General features: G+C 40.8%; 2 protein-coding genes across 2 annotated transcripts; one reads left to right on the plus strand and one right to left on the minus strand.

Annotated features, from left to right (window-relative positions):
- Positions 1-3815: 3815 nt before the first annotated feature.
- On the plus strand, positions 3816-10788 carry taf8 (TAF8 RNA polymerase II, TATA box binding protein (TBP)-associated factor). The gene is made up of 8 exons (XM_088290969.1): positions 3816-4019; positions 5480-5639; positions 5727-5825; positions 5908-5970; positions 6043-6167; positions 6510-6657; positions 7942-8084; positions 10369-10788. The coding sequence occupies exons 1-8, from the start codon at positions 3972-3974 to the stop codon at positions 10507-10509; spliced, it is 927 nt and encodes a 308-aa protein (XP_088147095.1). The 5' UTR covers positions 3816-3971; the 3' UTR covers positions 10510-10788.
- Positions 10789-11404: 616 nt separating this feature from the next.
- On the minus strand, positions 11405-19263 carry atp6ap1b (ATPase H+ transporting accessory protein 1b). Its single transcript, XM_088289346.1, has 10 exons — positions 19046-19263; positions 17659-17779; positions 16378-16452; positions 16110-16303; positions 15985-16022; positions 14532-14617; positions 14217-14449; positions 14093-14128; positions 12541-12778; positions 11405-12070 (listed from the first exon to the last, which is right to left on the minus strand). Exons 1-10 carry the CDS (start codon positions 19168-19170, stop codon positions 11858-11860), a joined length of 1359 nt encoding a protein of 452 aa, XP_088145472.1. The 5' UTR covers positions 19171-19263; the 3' UTR covers positions 11405-11857.
- Between the last annotated feature and the right edge of the window lie 1121 nt (positions 19264-20384).

Here is a 20384-nt window from a genome sequence, read left to right on the forward strand (position 1 = left end):
TTCAGCGCAGTATGGAGGAAAGTTTAAAAGGTCTCAGAGACAAAATATGTATTCCATACCTAGATGATGTCCTGGTCTATAGTAAAACATTTGCGCAACATGTTGAGGATGTAAGATCTGTCTTAAAACAACAGAAAGCGTGGGGAATTAAACTCAGGCCAGACAAATGTGAACTTTTCAAAAATGAAGTCCGCTACGTGGGCAAAGTTATTTCAGCTGAAGGGTACAAGATGGACAATAAGGAAGTTGCAACTGTACAAGCACTCAAGTCAAAACCACCTTCCAATATCAAGGAGTTGCGCAAACTCCTGGGATTTTTGGGGTACTATCGGGGCTATGTGCAGGATTTTTCACGTCACGCAAAATGCTTGTATGACTTACTGTCCACAGATGTAACCCTGGTTCCGGAGTCAAGACCGAGGTCTCACCCAAAAAGGACAGGACAGCTTCCGTCACATCAGAAAATAGAGTGGAATACCACTCACCAGAAAGCCCTGAACTATTTGGTTGATGTGCTGACCAACCCACCTGTAATGGCTTACCCCAGGTTTGAGGACCCATTCGTTCTGCATATTGATGCTTCAGAACAAGGGTTGGGAGCAGTCTTGTATCAGAGACAGGATGGCGTACTCAGAGTTATTGGGTACGGCTCACGAACGTTAACACCAGCGGAAAAAAATTATCGTTTACATTCAGGGAAGCTTGAGTTTTTAGCGCTCAAATGGGCTGTCACAGACAGGTTTAGAGACTACTTGTTCTATGCTCCCTCTGTAACAGTATACAGTGATAATAATCCTGTCACATATGTTTTGAGTACAGCGAAACTGAATGCAACAGGACATCGCTGGGTGTCGGAACTGGCCGATTACAACATATCACTGAAGTATCGACCAGGTAAGGCAAACATTGATGCTGATTTCCTGTCCCGTATGCCGATAGACATGGACTCCTATATGAGTGAGTGTACCGAGCAGTACTCCCCTGACACTTTGAGTGCACTATTCGGTGCAATTGTAATGCAGAAGCAACATGAAATAGACTGGATATCAGCTGTCACATGCAATCCACTGGTTCAGGAATTGGCGACAGATCAACGGCCAGATGTAAATATAACTCCAAAAGACCTATTGCAGGCACAGGCAAAAGACCCTGCCATATCCCGTGTCCTCCAGTTGAAGGCACTTGGTGAAAAGCCAAATAAGAGGGTCACAGATGTGGAAGCAGCGAAAACTAAACAATTGCTCCATGAATGGAATAGGCTCTACGTTACTCAAGAGGGCTTGTTGAAGCGCAAAACGGCAACCTGTACTCAAGTTGTCCTCCCAGAGGTGTACAGAGATCTGGTGTACAAATACCTTCATTGTGAAATGGGACACCTAGGGGTGGAGCGTGTACTTAATCTGGCAAGGCGTAGATTTTATTGGCCGGGGATGCAAAAAGATATTGAGTTTTTCATAACTCAAGTTTGCAAATGTAACATCCAGAAGAAACCGCATGTGCAAAGCAGAGCCCCAATGGATCACATACCTGCAACCGCTCCTTTTGAAATGATTTCAATAGACTATCTTCACCTTGAGAGAAGCAGGGGAGGGTATGAATACATTTTGGTGATAATTGACAACTTCACTAAATTCGCCCAGGCATACCCAACCCGTAACAAATCAGGCAAAATGGCTGCAGAAAAAATCTTTAATGACTTCTCTCTCAAATTTGGTTTTCCTTCTAAAATACATCACGATCAAGGCAGAGAGTTTGAGAACAAGTTATTTAGACAATTACAAAAATACACTGGTACAGCAAACTCAAAGACAACACCCTATCATCCACAAGGGAATCTTGCTGAAAGGTTTAATCGCACCCTGTTGGCAATGCTGCGAACCTTGGATGAAGAGAAGAAGGCAAATTGGAGTGACTATCTAAACAAAGTGGTACATGCATATAATTGCACAACTAGTGAAGCCACCGGATATTCTCCATTCTTTTTGCTGTTTGGTCGAAACCCTCGTTTGCCAATTGACCTGATTTTTGGAATAAATGAGGAGGAAGGATGTAACTCACACCAAGAATATGTACAAAAATGGCAACAACAAATGAAAGAAGCATATGACATTGCATCAAAATCCATTAAAAAAACTACAGAAAGAGGGAAAACCTACTATGACAGGAAAAGACCAAGTGCAGTGCTGTTTCCAGGTGACAGGGTTCTCGTGAGAAATATGTCAGAACGTGGAGGACCAGGGAAGTTGCGCTCATATTGGGAGAATCGAATACACATTGTCGTCTCTCGGAAGGGGAAAGACAGTCCTGTCTATGAGGTGAAGCCTGAATGTGGCACAGGGAGAGCCAGAATCCTTCATCGTAACATGTTAATGCCATGCAATTCCTTACCACTCCAGGAATCAAACCAAGATACAGGAGGAAAACGAAACCTTGGTCAGCAAGGGAATGGCATCACCAAAACATCTGATGAAGCTTCACTGAACGCAGAAAGCTCGGATGAGGAGGAAGGTTTCTGGCCTCAAAGTGCGACGAACTATCATCAACATCACCAATCTGTGGAGCATAACATTGCCCCTCCCATGACACTTGAGGCACAATCAGACTCAAAACTGAATGCCGAAGCAGAGGAGTTCAGAATGGATATTCCAGGTCAAATTGTTGGGGACAATGACTCTCAGGAAATCTTCACCACTGGAAACAACGGTCAAGACGACATACACGCCATCCTGCCTGAAGACCCACCGCAAATACATGTACCCGAGCCTACTGACACACAGCCACGTAGGTCACAGAGAGAAAGACGACTTAAAGAGACCTTTACATATGATTTGTTAGGCAAACCTACTTATCGTCCAGTGAGGCAACACACCAGCCCTACGTATGTTAATACACTGGCACCGATCTATGGACAATGTAGTGTACCTTGGCTATCCCCACAGCTGTCTAGTTTGCACAGGGATTATACTAATCCTAACTTTGTTCCTGTAGAATATTATTGAAAAACTGCCCCATCAATATAGATGTGAAAACAGAATGGTTAGTATTCAGCAGGTATGACATGGAACAACAGTTAGAACTGGAATTATTATTTGTGTCACAGCGTTAATTGAGGACTGTTCTGCGATTTCAAACTGTTCATAAATTGACTATTAATGTCTAGACACTATAGTGTTTGCAGAGGGTAGCGTGTGATTATATCACATAGTATACAGTCATAATTTACTCTTGCGGTAGAAACCCAAGGAAATGCTTTTGAAGCCATCTATGCCAATTTACTTTTCTTTAAAAGGGAGGTTGAAGCTATTGTTTAAAGGGAATGTATCCTATTTTTGTTATTCGCAACTTTGGAAGTTTGAGCGATTGTATGCCATAACCACTGCAAATTTATGACAATGTTGAGGACAACTTTTATTTTGCAGGGGAGGGTTGTAGCACCTGGAATAGTGCATTTTCTTTGAATGATGTTGCCATCAGTTGATGACCTTTCTTTTCAGGCCTATGTTGGGATGTGATATAGTGCTGTACAGTGGGGGGCAGTGTTGAATGTTTGGTTTTGAAAGGACTGTTGGCGAAGTGCGAGAGAAGAAGAAAAAAAGGACAGAAGAAGAATCGCCGTGCTGTAGCGATGGTGAACTAATGAAAATATGACCTCTGTTAAGAGTAATAAAAGTTAAAATACCATACACCTAACCCTGTCCGGTCAATGGTGTAACAAAAGGTCTAAGACCGCCTCGGAGAGCATGCATGGATGTAATTCTATTTATGAACGCAGGGTGCAGTAGTGACCCCAGTCGCGTGAAAATGTCGATTTTCTTCCCACTTGGCGGAAGTGACGTCACGGGTATCCACGCACCGTGTTTACTAACGGAGACTCCGTAGACGCTGATGAGAGTTGATATCGTGAACATCATTCAAGTTGTACTCCGCGTGAATGAGTGTAAACAAACGAGCAGTGCTTGTTGGAACGCGTGATGGCGGATCCTGCGGTGGCAACCGGAGCTTCGCTGGCTGCTGGCGGGGTAAGTATGACTCGAATGCGACTGACAGATGAGCGGGCTTGTGGGCTAGGCTAACTTTCGATGTACACGACGTTCATGGAATATATTTTGCTTGATGAAGCGCTCGTGCATAATTAATCGCCATTTACTGTAAAGTTGTGCTCAATTCTTTTTTGATAAGCCTCGTTGAAAAGTAAATGTTTCAAATAAGCGTTTTTCCCCAAACGCCTTGTTATCACGTTAGAAATAAATCAACACGGCATGTCACGAAATTAGCCTCAACAATTAACTACTGTATTATATATCCCTTAACTCTCTTTAAATTTAGCCTCAAGCTACGCCTATTTTGTACTGCTTCTTTACGATTCGCTATTTATATGTAGCTTTCCGTTGCTTATATTGATTTTGCAATTTTAAACCGATGGCTCCCTTAGTTGTGTTTTGCTTTTCCAGATACTTGATTAATACCATGTCTTTACTTCCTCGTGGCCTGTCGCGTCATCGCTTTGATTCCGCACACAAATCTAATGTTGGAAATGGTCATTTTTAGTTTGATGCATGACATCGAAGTGATGAAAAGAACCAAAGGCTGCCTAAACGTTTGGACACCTCAAAAGGCTCACAATGTCTAAACTAGAAAGTTGGCAATATTTGTTTGATTGTTTTGTGTTTCATCTATGTAATATGTACCTCAGAAGTCTGAAATTAAAAAAGGTTTCAGTCAATATGATTTCACGCAGAATTCACCAACCATTTTCAAACAAAGCGTCTATTGGTCCGTTACAAAACTTAAATGTCACACCACTGAACAATTGTCTATCTCCAAGCCATTTATTCTGAAGGCACGTGTTGAAAAATGACTTTGAAAGGATGTTATAGTGTTAAGGCTCTGTGGTTTGTGATTTATTTACAGTTTAAATGTAGTCATTTAGGCAGAAACTTTTTTAAGGTAGACATCAGTCACTTTTTAAATTTTTGTAATTCGCGGCCTGTTACATTCCAGTTCTTAAAACTAGCAGGACAACTCACTTACTTTGGACTCTTTTTTAATTTCTTTTTTTTTTTAATGAGGCAAAGGTCCCTTTTTTAGGATGAAAAGCATCTCACCTAAGCTGTAATCAATATTTACCTTCAAAAATGTCCACACGGCTGACATGGCTCCTCCTGTAGCCCATCAGGCTGGTAGGTTGTAATAGTGTCGTATCAAAGCCATTTTACGGGAGTATGGGTGCAGAATTACAGTATCAGCACTCACACTTATATCGACGATTACCTATAGTAATATACAGTATATTCTTTATTATTAGTGCTATAAAGCTGCTTTAAATATGTTAAAGGTGCAATAAATGCATTGTCTATGGCACTTATTTAGCCCCCTCACCCCAGTCATGCTATTTAATTGCCAATTGTTTATTGAATAACAATAAAGCAAAAGTAGTCTATATTAGTGTAACAGTGAATGTATTTGCTGTGCCTTCCAGCGTGCAGTTGGCAATAAAGCCGCCAGCAGCCCGGTAGAGAACTACCATCTAGCTCGACGGCGGACCCTGCAGGTGGTGGTGAGCGCCCTCCTGACAGAGTGCGGCTTCGACTGCGCCGAGAAAGCAGCCGTGGAAACGCTCACAGAGATGATGCAGAGTTGTACGTCATTTTCTTATTTGGAATGTTACAAAGAAGAACAGATTCTTCCATTTGCGGAATAAATAACACAAACTTATATTTTTCCAGATATAACAGAAATTGGGCGCTGTGCCAAGTCGTACTGTGAACACACGGCCAGAAGCGTCCCAACTCTCTCTGACACTGTGGTGACGCTTATTGAAATGGGTGAGTCACATGACGTATAGAACTCATGTCCATGCGGAAGGGTAAAAATTAAATTCCGTCGGCTGTGTTTGTTTGCTGTCAGGGTTCAACGTTGAGACGCTGCCTGTGTACGCCAAGCGCTCCCAGAGGATGGTCATCACTGCACGTGAGAAGCCTAGTCATCATCTATCGAGTTGAACAGCTTGACTGAAAATGTGCCGCATGTGTTGACTTTCAGCGCCAGTCACCAACCACCCGATGACCCCCAAAGCTCTATCGGCCGGACAAAAGCGCACGCACCCGGCTCACATCCCCAGCCACTACCCGGAGTTCCCCGACCCGCACACCTACATCAAAACCCCGGTCAGTCAAAAGTTGTATTCGCAGAAACAAAGAAAAAAAAACACATTTCTCAGCTAGCTATCTGGTATTGCTTTATTGGAATTGTGATGGTGAGTTAATTATTAATTGAAAATTATGCTGTTAGGCTAATGATAATTTTTTTCTATGAGCAAAGGCGGCAAAATGGACTAAATTTGAAAATTGTATTCTTGCGAAAAAGATCCGCCATGTAATTTGAAGGCTAAAGCACCCAGCTTGACCGCAAAGTCCAAAAAGTTGCAGTGATGCTTGCAGCCTCCCGTGTGAGTTTCATACCCTTGGGCTGCCCTCCATTGACACGGGCCGGCGTTGTCTTCTGCGCAGACATTTCGGGAGCCCGTGTCGGACTACCAGGTGGTGCGCGAGAAAGCGGCGACGCAGAGGCGGGACGTGGAGCGAGCGCTCACGCGCTTCATGGCCAAGACCAGCAAAACTCAGAGCCTCTTCAAAGACGACATCACCTCCTTCCCGTGTAAGTCACCGTGCGGCTTAACTGCGGCTGAATTTCGCTTCTTGATTTACAACTCGTCTGTTTACATGTTAGCTCCTCCTACCAGCGCTCCCATCAAGGATTTGTGATGAACAGAAGAGTTGACTGGGTTCATAGGGGGTGGAACGTTTGAATTCAGTTTCTTGTCTGTTCCCATTGGAATTTAATTTTGTGGGGTATTTTTGTAATATTCCAAATTGGAAATGAAAGGGATTCGAGGAAAAACATTGTTTGCTCATAAGCAAACCGCAATGCAAATAATACTATTAAAAATCAAGTAATTTAAGATGTTTTATTTGTTGGAATGTGGTAAATTTGAATATTCAGAATCATCAATGGCCAAGTATGTAAAAACATATGAGAATTTAAAAATCCATTTGAGTCTCATCGCATGATTTTTGTTAGGTTTTTGCTAAAATTGATTTTCCCCAATTTTATTTATGGGCGAGATTACAGTTTAAAAAAATCTGAAAAACATTTAATTCATGAATCTAAAAACTATGAATTAATGTGACATTAAAATTTCTTAAATTAATCTTTCAAAAGGCTTCAACAATATAAATATGATTAGTAGGATTTACTGATTGAAATTTCTGTAGTCTCAAATCTCAAAATAAATGTAAATTCTTAAAAAAACCAACAACCGACAAACTGGCTCACCTGTTTTCTGAAGATGAGACATGATTGGTCGTTATCTGAGCCCTCAGCAACTGTGATGTCATTTTCAGTCAACAAGGTGACAAAATGCCCCCCCCTCCTTGAGTTGTACAAAAATGGGTCGATTTTACCGCTTAACTCATATTCCACAAATGCAATATTAATCACAATGAAGTGTTTGGGCTAGCGGGGCTGCAGCCAACATATTCTTGTTAAGACATTTTTTGAGTTGACTTGCCCTTTAAATTTAATTTCAACTGGATTTAGAAAGTCTTGAAATACACTTGCCTTAATTTGTAGGAACCCTGTCAAAAGTGTCAGTTTGACCTCATAATAGAAGATGAGTAAAATGAAGAAAAAACAAAACAAAATCTCCCTCTCTGGCACCTACCTTAAAGAGATCAACAGAGACGAGGTTTGACTGACAAGGTGTCAGTTATTTGCCGTGCACTTGTGGGCACACTCAGCAGGCACGGCCTGGTTAATCTGGCGCCGTAAAGAGCAATTTATGGGCGGCATGAAGAAGTGCGGTCCTGGGAACGTTGCAATTAAGATACTCAAATGCGTTTGCCAAATGTTTGATTGTCCCGTGTTTTGTGTCGCTGCCAGTGATTGCGGCGCAGCCCAGCGCCATCCCCTACCTCAGCGCCCTCCTGCCGTCCGAGCTGGAGCTGCAGACGCTGGACGAAACTGACTCGTCAGAGCAGGACGACCAGACGGATGGCGAGAACACTGCTGGGAACATCATGAGCGTAAGATTCCTCCAGGAACGGAGAAATTGTTTCAAACGAGAACCCAACTTTTTGCAACTAGGCAATTGCGACTGGATGCCTTGGAGGCCAAATCTGTTGTTCGAAACGCGGCCCAGTGGACATTTGATGTCAATTCAACATCAATATGGCATCAAAATCATTCTGATGTCATAATAAGGATTTTGTGGAGGGGGAGGAGAGGCAATAAAATTGTCTCTGATGCTCAACATTAAGATAGCAAGGTGCAATGATTAATCCATTAATCAGCAACTAATCAATTTTCAAATGAATCAATACATATTTATATATAATTATTTATTCAATGAATTGTTTCTAAAACTTAACTAACTAACTAAGTTAAAATCGTCCAAATTTTCACCATATTACCAGTACATCTTCTCCCTCCCATTTCTCTGGTCCCACATAATCTGCAGATTAATCAATGATTTAAATCATTGTTAGTTGTCTGTTAGGTTTCCACGTATAATCCATTTTATGTGTGGAATTATGGGGTTTTTGTGCTCAGTTTAATTATGATTATTTTGAATTAAACCTGTTGATTATTTTTTGATGAATAACAATAAAAACAAAAATTGTAAAGCAGAAAAAAATCCATTTACTAAAAAACATGATGTTATTAAATGCATAAAAGGCACAAACAGTAATCTGAAACAAACATTTGCAGAATAAATAACACAGCCGTGTAAATGTGGACATCCAAAGGAAAAAATGCATCGATGTTTTCCAATATTCGGCAAATATTTCGACAGGAGGTATTTTATTAATTTTTTTTTTCACACAACTGTATTGTTTGTTTACATTGCAATGGTGGCCCAGCATTTTCGATGAAGTTGGCTTTCTTCACAATGTCATCTAAGTGGTCATTTATGCAACCTCAGTGGACAAAATTGGAAATAGTTACTTTTTTGGGGAAAAATTACAGTTCATATGTTCTCGGCCGGTCCTGTCCTGCAAGGCCGTACGTTTAGCACCACTCTGCTTAAAACCTCCGGCGGCTGGAATCTGCCCCACCATGTCATCACAGGGTTTTTCCACACCATGACAATGAGGGGCTTTAAAAGCTAGTTCGCCAACTGTACGTTGGAGTTGCACCGGATAACTGCTGATGCAAATGAAGGCGCTCAAGTTGTTCCATAGTTCCACAAATGGTATAGAAACAAACCCCTGAATTCTTTAAGGTCCAAACGCAAGTACTCGTAACGTTCTCGAGGCAGCAAAGTTGCATGCTTGTGTGGGCGTGTATGAGCGGCGTTGTTCATTGAATTGGTCACAGATGAGCAGAAAGCGCAGCAGCTGAAAGCCTTTCTGTATTCCTCTTGCATGAATGTTCTTTCTCTTGTGATTTACAAATGACTGCATGCACTCAACAATTTCACAACATCATTTCAAGCAAGATCCTCCTCATAGTGTACTTCTCGAGCTCCATTTGCAATGACTGCAGAAACGTCACACAATCAAGGATGGGATTTTGAAATTTAGCCCAGCGATTCTCAAATTGGCTCTGCAAAGTAACTTGCCATTAATGATCTTGTGCTGTGTCATTTTCAAAAGTGCCTCCAAAAAGTGTAAGGGTAATAAAACAAATCCGACAGAAGAAAAGAAGTAACTTCTTATGACCTGACCTTTGGGCCATTTGAAACATTTAAAGAAGTCTTAATTTTTTTTCTTTTGCAACAAAAGGTGTAATATTGCAAAAGAAGAAAAGGTATCTATTTTAGAGCCGTGGTTGTCAACCTTTTTACAACAATTAGCACTCCCCAACCCCCAAAAAATTATGGACTCTCCAACTACCACTAAAATAACCAACATTAAAATATACTAGCATAAAAGGCTGAAAAAAAAATTGAATCTCCAAAGTTGTATTACTACATGAAAAAAAGTCCAAATTTTATTTATTACATCCGGTACAAAGAGTGATAAAAATTATGAAAAAAAAATTAAGAGGTGTGATAGTATATAATAAATAACATACTGAGGTTTACAGAAATATAATTGAAATATTAGGGGGAGGTCTAAGAAAAACAAATCCCAACATTTTTTAATCAGAAATGTAAGTAAACTTCTCTGTGTTTTTTTTTTTTACTGCGCTGATTCCAAATCTGACCTCTTTTTTTCTCCAGGTTTCATAATAATATAACAATAATCATATATCATATGTAATATAGTAATCTATGCAGTATTAATTTGCCGTTGACCAGTGTAATCTGAGACAAAAAATGAAACACAGAACAAGAACAATCCCAAAATTGTTCTGTTTTGGCAGGATGACGCAATGGTGGACAAAGAGAACGCCATGCTTCCTCCTGGCGGCGCCATTCCGTCCAGCAAAGGCAGCGAGGACAATGTGATCGACAACCCGTACTTGCGCCCTGTCAAGAAGCCCAAAGTGAGGAGAAAGAAATGAACAAAACTTTGGACTTTTTCCTCCCGATTCCTCTGCTCGACAGAACTTTGAGTTTGATTCCATCTTTTTTTTTCTACAGTTCTAGAAGCACTGTTTAAAAGCTTCGCTTTGTCATTTGGAGTTACAAAGCAGGTATTTTGTGAATAAAAAATGTTCTGTTTTTGTATTTGATCAAAACTGGTGCCACACTTTTCATGATGACGTCATTTTTACTGGTCACAAACCAGTCTTCAGGCCGTCTGTGACTGTCTTCTCAATTAAAAGCGCAACCGACAGGAAGTGTGAAGTTCCAACAGCAAGCATCCAGGAAAGCTGTCACCTGTCTTGTTTTTTTTCAGTGACTAATTTAGACGCCGTAGTTGTCCCTGTCTCTTTAATCCTTGACCATCAAAAACACAATTCTGGAATCCAATTATAATTGTTTTTACTCGTTTCCATCAGCTTCAATGAAACAAAAAAATGATTTAACTATGAACAAAGTGACTTGACAAGTCATGGTGTTCATGTCAAAAAGGATTCTCTTTACTATTCTGCCAAGAAAATTACATCCCTGGCATTCATACAACACAATAGCCAGACAGCCCCACATTTCACACTATGCACATTTTTGGAATACTGTAAATTCAGATGAGAAACACACTTTTCAGTTGAAATACTTTTTGGTGACGTTTTTCTTTGGTGAAGTGATTTTTTGTAACACAAAATATGTGCCTTGGTTGGACAACATGGCAAGCAGACTTCTTTACAAATGTCATCTGCGTTCCAAAATCTTGGAAGACTCAGTTGTCATAGCAACCTAGCCCAATTTGAATAGCCTTTCTGCAATTGCTGTGTAGCCGTGACTGACACACATGCCCAATTTTCGTTGTAAATCAGGCAATCATGACGCACAAACTTCATTTAAAATTGACACATTTTATTTTGGATTGCATCCGTTGGCAAAAACATGTTCAAGTTGACGACAGCACACACACGTTGCATAGTTTAAGGATCCTGAATCAAACTTTGAAGGCCTTCTTTTTGGAAATAAATAAGTTAAGAGAGAAGCTGTGGCATTTGCAAGAAATTAAAGGAATGATTCAGGATAAATTGACTTCCACACATCACTTCATATACAACTCGAAAATGCAAATGGCACTTTAAATTACATTGGAAAAGAGATCACAGGTCTGACATTCTTTCGGATGGAAAAAAAGGCATTCAGTGGCTAATCTTGGAACACGCACGCACGCACACAAAAATCGGATAAACCAGATACAGAAGGCCGACTTAACCTGATGGGTTTGGCACTTTGGGAATAACAGTGTCTTAAAAAAGCAGCTCAACAAAATAATGTCTGGAGTGCCCTTCACTCCGACTGTGGCACAGAAATGGACGGCCCTTTGGGGTCGTCAAACCGGTCCATAGTGTTGAGCTGCATGATCATGTGCAGCCCGTAAACAAAGATGGCTAGCAGGAGCAGCGACGACAGCAGCCCCATCCAAATTCCTGCCGTGAAGAAGCCCGCACAGTCGCTGGCGTAGGAGAAATCCGTTCCATTGGCCAAGCCGAAGCCCTGAATCTGCAAAGCAGAAGGAAGGACTCTGTAGCTACAAAAAGCTGAAGCTCAAAAGAAACGCTGTGGAATGAATTGAATTGTTCACGTAGGAATGGTTCCAATCGGTCAAGAAATGTTGGAGGATAGACAAAACTATTTGGTAGAATTTCCAATTCCCAACCAATTAAGATGTCCGAAATGAACTGAAAAGTTTGAAATTGGAATGGTTTGAATCAGTCAAGAAATTCTAAAGTGTGATGGTAAAGATATGGACATTTGGGGAATGTGATAAATATTTCTAGAGCTATCCTAAATGACAACCCGTTTCAACCAGTCAAGAAATGCGGAAGGGTCAGAACCACACATTCGCAAACCAGATGCATAAGAAAATTTATATTTTAAACATGGACAAAATATGTGCTGTTAATATCTAATTTTTCAATGCATGATTTTTGTTTCACATGTGGGTATTGTTGAACACGCAAGGAAATTACCTGGAAGTCGATGAAATTGAGCCTCCAGTCGGCCACGCTTTGCTCTGTGGAGTTCGGCATGAGCAGAGTGTCGCCGAAGCTGCGGAGTGCACCGCAGCGGAAGGAATACTCGGCGGGCGCAGAGACTGCCCGGCTCCCCATGAAGGTCGCTGTCAAGCCATTGGACTGAAGCTGCACCCAGTCCAGGGTGAACCAGTTCCTGGCCGACACCGGATAGAAGCGCTGACTCATGGAAAAGCTGCAAAGTCAAACAAAAGAAACTTCATTTTCACCCAATGGCTCAATCATCTCCAATCGTGTGCCCAACTGTGGGCGAGAAATGCAATCACCTCATCATCATTAAGCAAACACATTAAGCATGATTTTGCATTTTATGTTAGCATTATGCTAGCAGGTCATGCTTAAGGAAACAGTTTGCTTGTTTGAAATACAAAACTTCATATCTTTATTTTGTTCAGTTTTTAAGTATACTTCAGCAGGGAGCGGCAATAAAAAGCTTGGAGCCTAACTTTTTTTAAACAAATGAGTTGAGAGTTAGTTGACTTCACCGCCACCATGATGCGCTCATATAAATTTGATGGCTCGTATCTCGAAAAACTCCCATGTTGGGCCACACATAGGCACCACTCTATTGGATAACAAACCAAGTATGAACTAAGAGGTTATGCAAAGGCACATTAAGTTTTCACAATTGTAGTAATAATATAATAATATATGAAACTGGCTCCAAAAATCTGTTCTCTGTTGTATTAATTTTAATCAGCCAATTTTAAATGTAGTCTCAGTTTTAGAGCAGTGTCAATCATGCATGTTAGTTTTTAATTACATTTAGTCAAACTCATCCCATATTTCTATTGTCAAGTTTTAGTCAACTATAAGTTAAGCATTTAAGTCCAATAAAACATTTTATTCATCTAGTTTTAGTCAACAAAACCTGTCAACCTCTTAGCCACAATTTAGTCGGGACCACCATTTTGCCCTTTTTGTAAGCAGGTAATATTGAACATTTGCATCTGATCTAAAATTATTTCACATAGCTTCTTAGTTATTGGCCGCCTTGATGACTAACAATCGGTACCAGTCTTGGCCCCAGAAACAACACTGGTCTATCGCTAGTTGTGATGTGACACTATCCAAACATCATGATACGATAACATGACACGATATTGTGGGAAGGTGGGCAACATAAAAAATGAAAAAAAAAACACGATGCTGAATAAAAACTCACAATATTGCTAACAAAATTAAAGCACATGATATTGAACGAAAACAGCCCATTATCGTGTTTTTGTACATAGCGGTGACAAAGAACTGGGTTAGGCCTGTCATTTCACTGTCTCATGTTGCTATTGGCGCAGCGAGGCAAACTATCATAGTCTAAGATGTGTTTGGCTGAATCTGTGCCGTCGATGTGCTGCTTTTAATATCGTAACTCAACGGTAACAACACTAAGGCAATTTTAACATTGCAATATCGTCGTTATTGTTACATCCCAAATTGCTAGGGCATTATTTTGTGGTCAACATTTGTGCTTTGGTCTTTAATTCATTACCTGAGGTTGAAGCCTGATGGGTATCTGAGGACAAGCCTGAAAAAACAAAAAACACAGAGATTTACGTGACACACACACAAAGCATCTGCAGTTCAACGCTCACAGTCCAAACGGCGCCTCTTACAGGGAGTTAGTGGCGTTGCACATGGAGCCTGCCAAGGAGGGCGTGTCAGCAGCAAGGTCGGTCCACTCGTCGGTGGGCGAGACGCTGACGTTGAGGTTCTGCGCCCACAGCATGATGCAAGGGCCACCGGACACGTTGAACATGATGGGTGGTTTGACGTCGGGGACGACGGCTTGGAGCAGCGACCGAGTGATGGCGGGTTGATTCACTGCCACCGAGGGCGAGGAAATCACCTGAAAATTATTCAAGCGGACTGAAATGAAGGCTGCTGGTGTCGCGTATTTAGCGGTGCATTGTGTGGTCATTGTAGCTCACTCGTGATGGTTGGGCTCCCGTGTACATCGCGGTGTAAGGCACATTTTTGTCATCCATCGCCCTCACAATCTCGGCGATCACCCCATCTGAAGAGATACAAGAGATTCATCATCCAAAGCACTTTTCCCTCATCAGAGTCGTGGCTAAGCGTAAGCCTATTGCAGGTGACTAATCATAAGCAATGTCTGATTTACATTGGTTAAGTTTCAAAATGGTTTCATTTATTATTATTATTCTTTCTTTTGTCATTCTTCCATTAAGAGAGGAGTAGAAATTTTGTTTGCATGTTTACGCTTCAGGTGGGTCATTGTCCATCTGCACTGCAAAGTGCAAGCCATCCAGTGAATTCTGAAGCATCTGCCTGAATATGAGCAAATAATATCATCCTTCTACTTTTGAACGCACTCACATTATCAATAAATGCAAATTGGCAGCTCGACTTGCCCACCTGGGCATGGAACAGCTGAGCAGCCAACAGCTCCGTTATTTTTGTCCAGTTCAAAAGTGGCAAGCTTACTATATATACGATCCGTTGCCATTCCTACATGGGCAAGACCCTGAATTTGAAGATTAAAAGTCTATATTTACAGCATATCTTGTTGGTTTCATTTCTAATCCATTCTGGTGGTGTTTAGAGACAATTGTGTCCACGCCCCAATATTTTTGCTGAGCTCACCTGCACTCAGCCTGAAAAGCAACACAGGGGAAAAAAGTACTTTCCTTTTTTGTTTCATACAGTCTATGAACAAAAGGTGTGCAAAAAAAAAGTACACTGCACAACTGGGTTTAATATTTCTCAACAAGAATTCAATCCACAAATCCATTTTAGAAGTTGGTAATGAGGCATCGTAGCTTTATTTAATTAGGGTGCATACATGCATGCATCTAACTTTAGAAGCAGTATCATGCACTGTTGTAATTCAAAGTGTGTGGACTGTTCAACTGGACCATGTATTATCAAAATGTTTTAGAAAACATTTTGTTCAATTTTTAGAATAGAAAACCCACTAGTTTTTTCCTAATCTTGCAAACAAGTTGAACACCAACTTCTTTAAAAATTAAAGCCAACACTAAAACTGAACAAAAACTTTGTGTTTTGGAAAAAAAATAAAACTAAAGCTGCCCTGAAACTTATTAAATTAAAAAAAAATCTAAACCAAATAAAAACTAATTAAAATTCAAAAACTATAACCCTATATGTCAGGCAAAACTTTTCTCCAAAAATGATGTTTTTAACTTGACAACACACATAAAATTAAGTCAAATATAGTTCTCCACAACACATTGTCTGATTTTCAAAGTTGTTTCGGCGTTGAATTCAGGTGGATGGGGACGTTCAAATCAAAAGTAGCATATGACAGAATGGAAAATCTCGTCACGTTACAAAAATGATTCTCGGGCATCACCAATTGATATCAGACATAAAAAGAAAGCAAAGTGCTGTCATTCTTACCATTTTCACGTAGCACTTCCTGGCAAGACTTCTGTGGGCTACACAGCAAAAATAAATACATTCCTAATGTTAATGTTCACACTGTTACAAATGAAAAAGTGCATTTTTTTAAGACATCACACGACCTTTTGCAATAAGGCAAATTGATGATGAGCAGATTGCTGACAGACGTGTCCACGTCCACACGCGACAAGGTATCCGTGTCAACCAGGGCGGGCGAGACCCCCAGCAGCTCCTCCAGCAGAGTCACCATTGAGGCGGAGGACGACCACGCCACGGCGGGAAACGTCACCGAAGATGCAGACGACTGCAAAAGTGCCTGGATAAGAAGCATCGAATAACAACCGGATGAGCGATGTGGCGCCTGAACACAAATGTGAGCGGAAAACCGACCTCTAGGTTTTGAAAGACTCCATCCTGCTTGTTTCCAAACACACCAGCGAACGCCGTAAAGTCCTCTTTGCTCAGCTGCACACAAACAGAAAAATCATTTACATACATATGGATCAGATTTTCCCATGTGGATTAGTTTTGAGCCACTCTGTTTATTTCCAGTGCCCCAAGTAGTGCCAATGCTAGCATGTAGGCCAACCGCTATCCTCTTTGGGGGCACATTTTGTACCATCGGTTCTGTGAACATTTGTTATGCCCGCCAGGAACATCAAGAGACTAGCAACCAGCAGATGATGCACGTTCCAAGTGCCAGAGCATCTTACAGAGTCGGTATCTCTCCAATCAAGATCTCTGGTGCATTGAAATCATGTGATGCAGACATTGCAGCCCACTTGAAATCGCTCCTACAAATATGTTCCACCACATCATGGTAGGCGCATCACATAAGACCTATTTAATAGCTTAAGCTTTTCTTTAGGAGATTAAATTCAAGAATAGCTGGAAGACAACAATTATTGAGGCCAGGTTGCTATTTTACATTTACTTTTCAACACTGACTGTTTTCTACCCCTTCGTTTACCAATGGACAAGCGCGATGAGGTTCTGCAGCAGGACTACGATCCAAAACAAACCAGCAAGTCAACAACAGCAATGTCAAAAAAAATAAAATAAGTAAATCAAGACAATGAAAAAAATAATATGCTGTACAGGCACGATGTTCATAGGGCCATTCGTGCTGGAAAGCTCTGCAGAAATGTGAAAGAGTTTTAAAAAACATTTTAGATTTCACTTGTTGCTGCGGAGGGTGTCCCAATCACTTCTTAGGTTAAGGGAAGGAGTACACTTCATATAGAACCAGGGAGCTTTGTAAAGCTTTTATTTTCCCTTTCTAAACTGCAGTTCATGTTAACTTTGGCTATCTTTGTTTGACGTTTACATTCGTTTGATGATCTTAAACATGGAAGTGGGGCAACCATGCAATAAATGATCATTTGAGAAGAAGGTAAATACTTTTCACTGGACTATATGGTCTCGTCTCCCGCTTAACTAGCTGCAAGGTAATTGTATACGAGCTGTTGAAATAGATCGAGAGAAACGCCTTCCCCCAGAGAATATAGTTGGATCGTTTGTAAAGGAAGTCCCAAAGAGGAAGTGCGGCTCCAGCTCAAAGTCACACTACAGTGAGAACAAAGAAGCACAGCGTCACATGGCTACGCCACGCCATGTCACATGACTCCCCTGCAAGCCTGCTCAACTCATCTAACATGTCGTCTCACCGACCTTATCCTGTAGGAAGAGCAGCACGGTGTGGGTGCCGGAGCCAAAGGCGGAGCCCAGGTAGGAGGCCAGCTGCTCGTTCATTGTGACGTGGCCAGCTGAAGATGGGGCCGCACGTGGTAAACTGCCGGAAAGCAAAAGAAAGACATCGTCAAGTCGTCAATATGCAGAAACAATAAGAGTGGGAACAGCAAAGAAGCAATAATGACAGGGTTGCAACTTTATGGAAATTTCAAAAATCCAACCTTTCAATGGCACTTAAAAAGAATGTCATTGCTTTTAACGGGTTGAGTTGGGGGAGTAATATTATACTCAGCATTCATGTTTTTCGTCTTCTATGAAAGAATAGATTGCTCAAAAGAATATTTAAAACTTCAAGTTTGCATTACAAATACATATGACAGGCTTTTGAATTATTATCAAGTATTATCCTGCTTATGACGAAGGAAAACTATTGAAACAGAACCTATGCTTGAATATGATAGCTTTCCATCCATCTAATTTAGAATATTTTCAAACTTCCCCATCTTAACGTCACAATGAAATCAAATGGGAACTGCAAACATTTACCGAAATCCCAATTTCTAACCATTTGCAAGCCACGCCATGACCTATGACACCTGTTATACATTTAATATCCACGTTTCAGCATGTCACTACACTTCTGGTCCATTTCGTTCTCTTTGAAAACAAAGAGTGCGACATTTCACAGTTTTGAGAGGTGGCCTTGTCTGAATTGTTCTTGTATATTCAAGATGTACAGTAATACCATATATTTGTCATCTTTATACTGTATTAACTGAGCCTCGCAGAAAATGTTACTACTGTGTAGTTAGATGATCAATTTAAGTGGATTAAAAAATAAATAAATAAATAAAAATATTTGGGCCTTTTTATTGTATGTCTTTATGAAACTTTATGTACTCGCCTAATACAAATAGAAAAAGAACGCATTGTTGTTTTTTGGGCCAAGGTACATAACATGACATACGAGTGTTATTTTTACAAAGCAATTTTCGAACTCAAAGTAAAACGGTGCACAAATAGTGGAAATAAACAAAACCAGCAAGTGCATAAATAAATATAGTTATTTGTTTTAATTGGTAGCTATTATGTTGGCGCAAGGACGACGCATTGAAGGTTTTTCTTTTAACGATGTGTAAGTTGTGTCATATGAGGCTCGAGAGAATACACTTGTATTGTATTTGAACTGTCACCTTTAGATGTAAGAAGAGGGCAGTTTTGGCCGATTTATGTTCGTTTGCTCTTATTAAGAGCTCGAAGTGGAAAAAGAGGATTTTGCAACGGGAGTTAGCGTTAGCGGTAGCATTAGCATGCTACGCGACGTCGTTCATTTTACGACTACAAAATGAAAAAAGTGCCATATTACCCGTGTGTGGACCACATGAGAAGCGGCACTTGCGCGGTGGAGCTCGCCGTGCGGAATGAGGCCATGAAAACACTCAGAAAAAGCATTGGCCGCGCTAGTCGGGAGCACCACCAACCTGCTGCCATCTTGACAATTTACACCAAAACCTGACAGCACGTGACACTAAACAGCTGACTGTCATGTGACCAAGATGGCGGCAGCTCCTTTTTTTTGCGCCAGCTGTTTCTCACTCGCTCTTTGCTGGTGTGCCCTTATGTCCGTCTGTCTCAATCTCTGTCGCTTTTTTTCTATCTGTCTGCCACTCTCTGTCCGTCTGTCTGTCTTTCCATTTCTTTCGTCAGCCTTTCTCTCTTGCTCCGTCTCAGGGGCGCGCAGAGGGTGAGGCCAACGAGACGGTGGCCCCAGGCATCCGCCTGAGGGGGGCATCCATCCGGCTAAAAATGTTCAGGAAGGAGCTTGTTGGAGGGGCATCCTGCTGTGGTCGATTGGCATAGAGTTAGAAAATGTTCCATTCACAACCCCAAGAGTTTTAAACTGGTTCTAGGGTTTCAAAAGAAGAGCACAGTTCATAATAGTGGGCAGTGGAGTGACAACCGTCAGAATGTGTGACCTTAGGTTTTAAAATAGGGTTTCAAACTGGGGTTAGTTTTTCAAATGATGGTTTTACAAGTAGGCTTAGGTTTCCCAAATAGGGTTCTATACTATGTTTAAGATTTCCAATTAGGGTTTTGAACTATGGTTAGGGTTTTGAATTGGGGTTTTAAATTTGGGTTAGTGTTTCAAAGTCGGGTTTTAAATTAGGGTTAGTGGTACGAATTATGGTTTCATATAAGCTTTTTAAACTCACGTTAGGATTTCAAAGTAGGGGCTTAAACCAGGCACATGCAGAGGGCTGGGCCAACGGGGCTGTAGCTCTGAGCATCCACTTGAAGGGCATCCTGCTTTTATTATCCGTATTGAAAGTTGTAATTTTCTAATAATATCACAATATTGTGTTTTAAGAAATCTCAATGTGATCATTTTTTGTAATTCTGTGATAATTAAGTCACAATTCTATGATGAAAAAATAAGAGAATGAAAAAAATATGACAATTGAATAATAATGGATTATGAGGGAAAAATCACATAGTCAATATTATGAGGATTCCTTGATTCTTATTTTCCAAGAAAATAAAAATTCACAAAAATGTTAAATGCCATGTTATAACGTGATAACTTTCTTCCTAACTGTCTGACGTGCAGGTACACCTGGCGACTGTCCATGGTGCTATAGTACGTTTCTGGTAGCATATTGTCTTGGATTAAACGGCAAAAAAAAACAACATAATGACACACATGC

The sequence above is a fragment of the Idiotropiscis lumnitzeri genome, chromosome 3 (genome assembly GCF_059441095.1).
Source record: "Idiotropiscis lumnitzeri isolate Australia: NSW breed Sydney's pygmy pipehorse chromosome 3, RoL_Ilum_1.0, whole genome shotgun sequence".
Classification (NCBI taxonomy): Eukaryota; Metazoa; Chordata; class Actinopteri; order Syngnathiformes; family Syngnathidae; genus Idiotropiscis; species Idiotropiscis lumnitzeri.